This window comes from Pteropus vampyrus, unplaced genomic scaffold (genome assembly GCF_000151845.1).
Source record: "Pteropus vampyrus isolate Shadow unplaced genomic scaffold, Pvam_2.0 Scaffold54, whole genome shotgun sequence".
In the NCBI taxonomy this organism is placed as follows: Eukaryota; Metazoa; Chordata; class Mammalia; order Chiroptera; family Pteropodidae; genus Pteropus; species Pteropus vampyrus.
The window spans coordinates 206,462-217,999 of NW_011888835.1; the positions used below are offsets into that span (position 1 = coordinate 206,462).

General features: G+C 34.9%; 1 protein-coding gene across 3 annotated transcripts in view; it reads right to left on the bottom strand.

Moving 5' to 3' along the window:
* Nucleotides 1-11,538, bottom strand: part of SYBU (syntabulin) — a 74,016-nt gene that overhangs the window by 47,756 nt on the left and 14,722 nt on the right. For all 3 annotated transcript variants that reach the window (XM_023530780.1, XM_011360362.2, XM_011360361.2), the window contains one exon: nucleotides 2,711-2,908. In XM_023530780.1, coding sequence (XP_023386548.1) covers nucleotides 2,711-2,780 — 70 coding nt within the window. In that variant the 5' untranslated portion in view covers nucleotides 2,781-2,908. The remainder of the gene's footprint in view (nucleotides 1-2,710; nucleotides 2,909-11,538) is intronic.

The following is an 11,538-nucleotide window of genomic DNA, read 5'->3' on the forward strand; positions in this document are numbered from 1 at the left end:
AAAGATAGACAATAACAACTGTTCGCAAGAATGGATGCGGGGGAATCAGGACCCTCACACGGTGCTGGTGGCACAGCCATTTTGGAAAACGGTCTGGCAGTTCCTCAAAGTGTTAAACACAGAGTTACCATATGACTCAGCAATTTCATTCCTAGGTTATATACCCAAGAGAACTGAAAGCATGTTCACACAAAAACCTGTACGTGAATGTTCACAGCGCCATTATTCATAATAGCCAAAAAGCAGAATCAATCCACATGTCCATCAACTGTGAATGGATAAACAAAACGTGGTACACATCACCACACCAAGGCAAGATGCTGACAATAGGAAAAGCTGAGAGGGTACATGGGGACTCTGTATTCTCCACTCAACTCTTCTGTAAACTTGAAATCGCTCAAAAAAAAAAAAGTCTATTTAAAAATGTGGTCTATCAATACAATGAGATATTATTGAGCCATAAAAAAGAACGAAGTACTAATACATGCTACATTGATAAACCTTGAAATCACTATGCTAAGTGAAAGAAGCCAAACACGAAAGGCCATACATAGTATGATTCCATTTATGAGATGTCCAGAATAGGCAGATCCATAGAGCCAGAGGCTAAGTCAGCATCTGCCAGGGCCTGGAGGAGAGTGGACAGTGACTGCTAATGGGTATGAACTTTCTTTTGGGAGCTGATAAAAATGTTCTGAAATTAGGTAGTGGTGATGCTTGCACAACCTTTTGAAAATACTAGAAATCAATGAACTGTACACTTTTAACGTATAAATTTTACGGTTTGTGAATTATATCTCAATTTTTTTTTTTTTTAAAAGGACAGTTGAGTTGGTGGTGAGAGAAGGAGGCAGTTCTTATCCTTGGGTCCTGAGGGGAAGCAGAGTTTTGCCAAGCAAAAATATGCCTTTTAGGGGCAGTGATTATTTTAAGTTGCTTACTTTTAAGAACAGAAAGGCTCAAGAAGAGCTTCTGACCTCCTCCTTACCTGACTAAAGGAATTCAGATAAAAACCTGCTTAAAGGACGGGATCTATAACCTCAGCATGATATAAACTAAGTGTGGCAGGCAGGGAGGAACCTGCAAAGTCTGTCTGTTAGAGGTCCCTCCGTGTTCTATCGTTTCTGGGTGGTCCAGCAAAAATTTGTTTATCAAATGTTTGCTCTTTCTCAGTTAACTGTGAATTGCCTACTTTCCCTTTGAAATCTCAGATCCCTGTCTCCCTCTCCTTAGGCCAGAAGGGAGTATAAGCCTTCACTGCCTGATTTGTCCAAGGGTCTCATATTCTTATGGAACCCCCGTATGTATATACACAATAAATTTGGTTATTTTTTTCTGTTAGTCTGTCTCATGTCAATTTAATTATCAGATCAGCCAGAAGCACTTAGAAGGGTAGAAGGAAAATTATTTTTCCTCCCCCACAGTACACAAGATAATGGTTTTATTTCTTGGCTATAATTACATGACATTCTTTACCTCACTGTCTCTGTCCTAAGTCTTGACAGTATCGAACACCCTTTTTACAAGATCCACCCTTCTCTTTCATATCCCATCTTCCTCATTGTGTATCATTCCCGTTCTTTTTTGTATGATTCCAAAGCAAAGGACTATTAACAAATTCATCATGACCAACATTTATCAGGAGCCTAGGAAAGAGGGGATTTCTTTTCCACACAGTCTAAGTTTTTCCCTGAGACGACATGACATTCTCTTTGGTTGGCCAAAAGCAAGATGAAGAATAAATACTCCATTAAGAGATGCTGTGTGTATCAATTATTCAGGAAAAACAAAAGTGGACAGAGATGGAAGAGGACACAGGATCTTCCAATGGAAAAAGACACAGGGCCAAGCATAGGCTCCATTGAAATAAAGCTGTCTAGAGCTCCTTGCACAGTAAAGACACCCCTTCCCAAACAAAACTTAGAAGACAAATGTAAGGAATGAGGATGCGTGCAAGCTATTAATCTGTCTTTTCAGACTCATAAATATGTATAGCATAACTGTGGATGTTAAAGAAAATAATGCGATGTAGAAGATGTCTCACAACACCAATCCGATGTTCCTGTCCTTTAAAGTTAAAACTTCAGTTTTACTAAAACTATATTTGTTCATTTACTGTACATATTTCTATGACACAAAATATTTATTTATAGATTGCAGATTCCGAGAACTGACCTTTTCGATGCTCATGGCATCTCATCCATTGCAATAATTATCTCCATTTCATCTCATAGCTTTTAATATTTTGTAACTGTTGAACACAGATCATATTCATATTTCAATCTTTAAAAAGCAAATAAAATAACTAGCCAGTACACCCAGCCCTATAGATCTGCATCAAGATAATCTGTTCTTTTCATAATCTGCTCTCACTCTAGATGCAACCAAGTAATTTCTTAATATAATTTATACTGGAATTAATTACAGAGTTTAAATGTCTGTTATACCATCCAGTTTACATTTTTTCAACATTATTCCTTTTTCTATGTCTATAATGCATATATGGCACTATAGTTACTAAATTATTAACAATTGGTACAAAATATATTCCACCCCTTACCCCATTTCCTTTCCAAAAAAACCCCAGATGTTTCTGGGTCCTGGGTACATCATTAGTGTTCCCTGTCTTGATATACAGGTGTTTCATTTCAAACGTGAAATCTCCTTAGTCATATTACTCTGACAAAAACACGAATATAAGTGTATTTACCTGGCTTTACAAGGCCCGACTTTGGTTCCTTCTTATAGCGAGCGGACTGGATGCTTCCCTCACCAGCCATTCCAATTGTGCATTTCTTTCTGGTAAAGTCTTCATCGCTCCCAGGGCGAAAGCCAACAGGACTGTTTCCAGAATCTGAGGGCGTCTTCACAGGAGATACTGACTGGCTACTGGGACAGCCTGTGTCATCTGGAAGACAGGAATCAAGAGCGTTTAATGAGGAGGAGGAAATCAATGATGGCCAACAGAAGCATGCAGAAAGCAAGCCATGCATACGTGCGCTCACACGTGTACTCTGTTGATTGAGCCCCGGTTAACGCCTATGGATGGCTCCCCTTTTATTTTCCAAATTTCGGCCAATCATTTTAACAAAGGAAATATCAACTACCAAAAATATATTTTAAGGAAACACCTTATAAGCTTTTTGGATAACAAATATTTCTGTAACATTCCTGTCGTCAAAACCTAAAGGCTTGTCTGTTTTAACGCTTTAGGTAGTCAACTTTGGGGTCATAACCGTCCACAGATTTCTGATGGAGTCAGTAATAAAAAGCTCACTGTAGCGACTCAGGATCATTGGAGTGAACATTTCACAGTTGTTTGTGTTAAGATAAAAAGTTACTTGATTATTATCGACCACACCCAATTTTTGATCACTTGGCCCATCAGAGTGACAGATAAAAGATCTGCCTTTAGGAGTTCAAGGAAGCAAAAAGAAGTGATCCAGTTTTATTATCATACACACCCAAACAGAAATATACCGATTGGCTATCTTGCTGTCTGAAGTAAACTGGTAAAATGAAAATGATATTCAAATTAAAAACATTCTCTTAACTTTCAAGTTACAGATTATTATCACAGTCATTATTATAAATTAATATGCATGACATAAAGTGACCTGTGTAGACGCTTACTAAGTAAATGGGAAAATCATACTGCTACTCCTATAAGTGCTTTCCATATTTATTAAATATTTACAATGGTTCATTAATTAATTTATACTTTGATGAGGAGAATTGCATGGGAATTGAATACAAATCAATATTATTTAAAAGTATATTTACTCAAACAAATCAATTAGTGGTTATTTTTATTACTAAACATTTCTTTATTACACAAAAATGTTTTGATGCCCGTAACTACTTAGACAAAAAAAAGACATTTAGTACAAATAACTTTTAGAACTATTATATTTTTATTACTATTAAAAGAACTAAAACAATTTGCCACCTATAAAAGGCTATCGTAAAACTCCATAGCTTGAATAAAGATAGAAATATAATTAGGCCTGAATAAAATATACTGATTGCCTAAATTAAGATGACTAGAATCTATCTTAAAAAAATTGTTGTTGCTTCGTTTCTGGTCTTTATTTCAATTTTTATTATGAAATATCTCCATGGAGCAAAGTGAACTTGGCAAAATGATTTCTTTCTCCTCAATGGACCTCAGTGGTCCATTTCTGGAAGCGAACGGTGTTTAGTACATTGTTCCTGCCTACTACCTTTGCTGCTCTTCTAAATGTGCTACATTCTTCCTGAACTCCTGAAGAAACTGGATTTGAATTACTGAATAATGAGAACCCCTCTTGCTGCTACCGCTCAGCTATTTCATCGCTTACTGTCTCTGCCTTTCTCTTATATTTGCAGGTCTCATGCTTCAACCCAAAGATATCTGAGCTCTTCTCTAAAGGTGCAAAGCTGCTAATTGCTCAGACAGATTCCAGCACTTTAACAAGACTCAACAGGTCTGCACGTTGCCTCAGGAGAGCCTCTCTTTCTTGATTCCTATCCCAAAGCAGATAAACTCAAAAGAATGAAGTCTAATCATTCAAAATTACTTACTGCCTTTAAAATTATTTCCTTATGAGTCAGTTCCATAAATTACTTCTTTTGAAAGAAGTAGCCCAAATAAAAATCTATGCTTCAGATTCTCTACCCTAAAAAGTAATTTCTCTTGAAAACTCTCAGACTCAAAGGAATAAAATTATTACACAATTTCCAGTATTGAGAAACCCTGTCAAAATTATACTTTAAATAAATAGAAAGCAAATGTGTTCTGTTTGGTTCCATTACCATTTGCTAGAGTTAAGTAAGAAAGAATATGTACACATCGCGTCCTTAGTACTAGTAATTTCAAGGATTAAGTGGTAGAGTCTTATAAAAATTAAGAACTAAAATTATTTAGCGTGGTAGCAGTTTAGGGAAGGCAGTTTCACCTGGAGTGTGTGCCTCACCTGTCATCAATATTTACAGCTAGTGTGTCTCTAGGGGCATTGAGAAGATGAATACCCAAATAAATTTTTAACTTTAGTTACCTTGTTCAGCATTTGAATCACTACATAAACTAGTGTTCACCCCAAATCTGTTAACTGTCTCGTATTGTGCTTCATATTAAGGAGAGAACCATAGGAAATTATGACATGGTCTTTTATTGGTTAAACAAATATGTATCAAGCCTTGAACCTGAACCAGACCACAGGCATTATACCCAGTCCTCATATTGATGGAGTTCATAAATAAGCCAGAAGGAGTTGAGTAAATATACCCCACAACACACAGTTCCTGTAAACTGGCAAGCCTATTAAGGCAAATCCATATGCAAGAAAATCTGCGAGTTATTAGAGAAGCTTGGGACATTTGCCTGTTTTGCCTAATGGGACAATTCTAACAAAGGAATCTAGTTTGGGAAAGGGCGAGGCCATTTATTTTCCTACTACAGAGAGTACAATCTAAGTTATGCAAAGTAAGACTGCAGCACAGACAACAGAGCTTCTTATACTGGAGTCACTGGTCATCTGGGACACCTGAAATATTTCCCTCTGTGTAGCACTGAAGAAGTGGTTATTTTTCAGCAAGTCTTGTTTAGGATCCCTTCCCCCCTCTCTCTCTTTCCTCCTCTTCTTCATATCCTTGTTTTTCTCCCTTTTTAATTTCATGGTCATAGTTGGAAGCAGACTACCAGTCCAGATCAAGCCCAGATCCTTTGCAAAATTCTGTGTAAAATATTCTTCATTCACATTTACTCCAAGATTCTAAGAATAGTGAAGACAAGTTGATGGTCTTTGGTTGATCATATCTAATCTCATTTATGTGCCAAACTACACTTGGATCAAGCACATATTAGAGAGATTTATTTATTAAACCTGCTTCGGTTAAACCCTTCAATTGTGCTGTTTCCTGCTGCTGCCTCGACTTCTGAATTTGTCCTGTAGAATCCATAGATTTATAAACACAATATTTGTAATTATAGTTTTTATTAATTGTGTTACTATAAAGAAATTATCAGTGACAAATGTGACAGAATGAGGAAACTTTCTGGGCAAGAAATGGCAAAAATCCTGAATGATCTACTCAAAAAGTGTGGGGTGTTTCAACCTTCCAGAAGAATGCCTGAAAAAGTAAGAACATCTCAGGCCTGGTTTTGGCATAAGTGAAGCTTCGTTCCAAGGCTTGGGGAAGAGGGTGTAAAAGACTGTCAGTCTATTGCAGAGGGAGTTTTTCTTTCTTTCAAGACACATACACGTGCTCACGCAACATACCTCAGCTCTTACATAGTTTCTACTCTTTCTATTATTCATCGTAAGTGTAACTTTATTAACACACACACACACACACCCACACACACACACACAACAGGACCATATTCCATGTTTTACATTATATGTGATCCTTTTGAAAATATCAGATGATTCTCTTCTGGGGTCAACAATTTTAAATCCCACTTCCAAGGGCCCAGAATGGCCCCTGGTGGAACTTAGGTAACTAAGTGACTCTCATCAAGGCCATATCTAAATGATCCCACTGACAGTAAAGGAGACTAATTTACACACTTTCTGTGATTTATATTAAGGAATAGTTTCTTTTGTGGCTTTTGTTCTTGTTCATTTGCTTTGAATTTGTCAACATGCAGGATTAAGAATAGTAGAAATATTGACAGATCAGGAACCTCTGAAAGTTGAGGCCTAACTACAGTGCTGTAAGAAATATAGCCACTAACTAGGATCCAAATTGTTGCTAAGAAAAAAAAAAATTAAAGTCTATAAAGACAGATGGGAAAAACAGGCATCTATTGTAATTTGTAGCCTGGAGGTTATTAAAAATTGATTCTTTTTTAATCCATTTTTCTTCTATCTTTACAAGGTCTTTGAAAATATGGGAGATGGTTAGTAATTGTACAATTATTCCACTTACAGTTCTGAAAAAGGTGTGTATAAGAATCTTTTAAAATAATTTGAATCTTATTTTAAATATACTAAAGGAACTTGCTAATAAACAAAATCTTCTGTTATAGTTGTTAAAATTTGACTCCATTTTTTTATTATAAAAGTTATAATTTTCATTATGGAAAATCTGGAGTGCAGGAGAGTACAAAGAAGCACAGAAAAATCAAAAGGATAACATTTTCCTATAATTGTAGTACCAAGAAAAAAAAATTTAACAATTTGGCATATTTCTTACTGATCTTTTCTTAAATGCATATGGTTGACCTGCTCGCTTGCTTTTTGTTTTGTTAAAATTTCAACATATATTATAGACAGTTTCATTACTCTGTTACTGAAAATTTCCCCCTGGAACTTGTTAGGCTAGAAAAGAAGCTATTAAAGACTAATAGGAGCCAACTCAAAGAGGTCCCCATTGGCCAAAGATGGAATAATTTGAACATCAAAAAGAATAATATGCAACTGACTGATAACCACCAGATTTCATAGTTATACCAAACAAAACAAAATGAAACAGAGAAAAAAAAGATCCCTTTTACCCAAAAGAATCCCAGTCCACTGGAAATCATTGGAAGCAACCCAGGGACCAAGTTTTTATGCTGAAATTTGACAATTAAAAGAAAAGAAGAATTAGCATATATTCTGGTGGTAAAAACTGCTCCTATACAAACTATATTTCAGTATAACTGAAATCCCTCATTAATATTGGAAAGATCTTCCTTTACAGAAGCATTCTGGTTAATGAAGGTAGATGGAATTAAGAGAAATAGAAAGTTATTATTTGCTAATTATTTATAATGAAATAACTGATTTAGGCAACAAATATAATTGATGAAACCATTAGACAAAAGGCTGGAAGGGAGTTTACAGTGGAGTGATGAGGCCTTACCCACCTGTACTAAGTATTCTTAGCATCACCAACAGTAGGACAACAGACATTATGTGCCATCTGATGGGATGCCAGATGAAGCCCACATTACTATAATTCCTTGGTATGACAGAGAACATTGAAATAGCCTTTATTGTCTCGAAAGTGTCTGTTTGCTTCCTCAAGGTATCGTTTAACTCAGATGTCAACATAGATTTTCTGTAAAGGACAGATAGTAAATATTTTTGCCTTTGCTGGCCAGATGATCTTTGTCACAACTATTCAACTCTGCCATTGAAAGCCACAGTAGACAATATACAAAGGATTGGGTATGGCTGTGTTCCAAAAACATTTTATTTACAAAAGCAGGCAGCGAACAGGATTGGCCTGTAGGCTGCATTGTGCCAACCCAATTTAACCCATTACTACTCTGTTCTCCATATGTTTTATAAGGTGGACATTAGATTTAAAGGTTGAATAGATTCAGGGCTATTTCGATGTTCTCTGCATACCAAGGAATTATGATGATTGTGTTAGTAATGAAAATAACGCTATAATTATGTAAGAAAATGTCCTTTTTTTTTAAAAGAAATTCATGCCGAGGTATGTAGGTAGACATGAAATGACATGATGTCTAGAGATTTGCTTTAAAATTCTTCAGCAAAGTAAAAAAGAAAAAAGACAGACACAGAAAACATGATACTATCTTGCTACTGCTTAATCTGAATAAATTAGCAGCATATTGGGATTCATTGCAGTATTCTCACTCTGCTTTTGAGTATGTTTTACAAAGTTTCAAAATATTTTATTTCTCAAAAACATTAATTAAAGTCAGTAACTATTTAAAATAGATATGAACACTGTATTTTTCAAAAATCAATTCCTTTTTGTAAGATATTTTAGATTGTTTCTAACTTTCTCACTATTATTAAAATTGCTTTAATAATTTTTTTACAGATAAATCTTTGGTCAAACTTTTATCTCATAGAATGTATCTTTAAAAGTGGAATTACTAAGGCATCCAAGAAGTTTGAGACAACTTATGTTCCTATTATTATTGTATGAGAGTATCCCATTGATTCAATTCCTGCCGGTTTTGAATACTATTTTGCTTGTATTTTTGCCAAGTTAATAATGAAAAATATATTTTCTGATGTTTTAGTTTGCATGTATTTAATTATTAGTGAGACTCACTTTCATTGGTCTTTTTTACTTATTCTATAAATTGTTCATGTCCTTTGACAATTTTTCTATTAAAGTCTTAAGACTTTTTATTGACCTGTAAGAAACCTTTGTATATGAAAGGCATAGCCCTTTGTCATATCTCATCCAGTTTGTTGCTTGCTTTTACTTTATGTTTTTGACTTTCAAACCTTTTTCTAATTCTAGTTGTCAAATCTCTCCACATTTTCCTTTGTGACTTCTGATACTTTAATGCTTACAATGTTTTTCTTTACTCCGAGATCAACTAAATATTTACCTATACTGTATTCCAGATTTTTATAGCTTCATTTTTCATTTAAATTCTTTTGATGGTAACATTATTCTTTTTTAATTTTTTAGGAAACTTATCCTTTCTGTGTTACTGTGCAACGCTTTTCCGATGAAACTTTGAAAGCACTTAATATTTTTTGCAGAGTGAATATAAACATAAATATCTATCTCTATATTTTTTAATCTACATTTTAAAATATTAGGATTGCTCAAAGTGTTTGTGTGTGTGCGTGTGTGTGTGTGCGTGTGGTGTATGATATGATTTCTCAATATTCAACTAAAGTGCCTAACAGCCAGTGACATAAAACACATTTGGTGGCAATTATGATGACCAAGTCCTTACTTTACACTCTTCTTGCACCAATTAATTACATATAAGAATAAAAGACTAGGTTCTAAAGATTATAAATAAAATATTTCTTAAAAGTCTAAGAAACATCTCTAAAACTTTTGCTTAACTTTTGAATTTAGATCTCAGAGCTTATTGCTGAACTAAACAATTCCAGAAAAATATTTAAAAATAATATCAGGTGAAGGAGAATGTGGTTTTATGTCATAGTCTGGAAACATTCAGTTATAGCTTGATGCTGTTCAATGTTCAGTTGCATAATTTGGAGGAAAAAATCAATACTATTTTAAAGAAACATTACTTAAAGGTATATGGAAATGAAGTTGATTCTCATGAATGACAGAAGCATTTACAGACTACTTATTCATCCATTCAACAAATATTGATTAAGTATCTATTATGAGCCAGACATTGCTCTGGGTGTTATTATTCTTAATGCCCTAGATACTGACACTTTTGAAGATTGTCTGATGAAGACAGATAAAATGTCACAGCTTAAATTCATCATTAATCGGAAGCCTGTGAAATATCACAAACCAAAATGCCCTGAAAGAAGGTAAGGTAAGAAAAGTATTCAAATGCACTGAATGTAGGTAAGGTAAGAAAAGTAACATTTATTAAGTAGTTATCATGTGGCAAGAACACTAATTTTTATCATATTAATTAATAATATCTTATTTTATACGTGGGAAATCAGAGGCTCAGAGAGGTTAAGAATCTCAGTCACAAATCATCTAAGCAATTGACTCAAGATTCAAACTCAGATTTGTCAGACTATTAAAATCCCTGTTTTTCCAACTACCACAGCTAGTTGTTTTCTAAATTTTTCTATGTATATTTGTTCCAAGAGGAAACAGCAGCAATTCTGGGAATGCTCAAATTAAAAACAGACAAAGGAAGCTGTTAAAAAGGAGCCATCTCATAATCAGCAGACCACAAAAACTTAAGGCAAGAAACTCTTTCTAGTTGTTTCCAGTTTTCCAATATTCTTATTTTAATTCAGAAACCATATAATAATGTGTGCCATTCAGATCATTTTGCACTCTAGGTTTTCGATAGCAAAATTTGAACTTCTACTCTAATTTTAGCATCTTTTTGGAGTGAGAATTCACAAGTCTGTAGACAACACTAATTTTGCTTCAGTATTATACACTGTAATACTAACTGCCAGTATTGAAGTGTAAGAATCCCATCCATCCATCCATCCATCCATCCATCCATCCATCCATCCATCCATCCATCCTTTCCACAAATAATTACTCATTTCCTATTGTGTGCCAGGTAGTCTTCTAGATATTAGGGATGTAATGATGATCAAGGCTCTAAGATCCTTGTCTTCAAGGAGTTCACATTGTAGTGGTAGAAAAAGAAAGTAAAAAGTAAAAAAAAAAGAAAAATACATAGAGAAGATGTTGTGATTGTGATGTACAGTTAATGAAACAAACTGGGTGATATTACACAGACTAGCGAGGTAGAAGGTGGAAAGGTACTTCATTAGTTAAGCTGTCATGGAAGGTCCTGAAGAAATCATTTGAACTGAGCCCAAAAAATGAGAAGGAAATAATCATGGAAAAGGCAGGAAAAAGAACCCCAGGCAGAGGGAACAACAAGAAGTTTGGGACCTCGAGACCAGGAAGGCTGAAGGGAAGAAGACTGATGAAGAGATTGATGGGGGGCAGAAGCCAAGCACGCGCAGGAGTGTGGGTCAGGAATCCTAAGTGTATCTTAAATGCAGTGGACATCACAGCATGCATTAGACAGGAGATGACAACAATTTGGTTTGTGAAGAATAGACTGTATCGGTAATAATATATCTAATTTTTACTGGGTGCCTACTAAACTAGCAGGCATGTTCTAAACACTCAACACAAGTCTTAATTAACTGA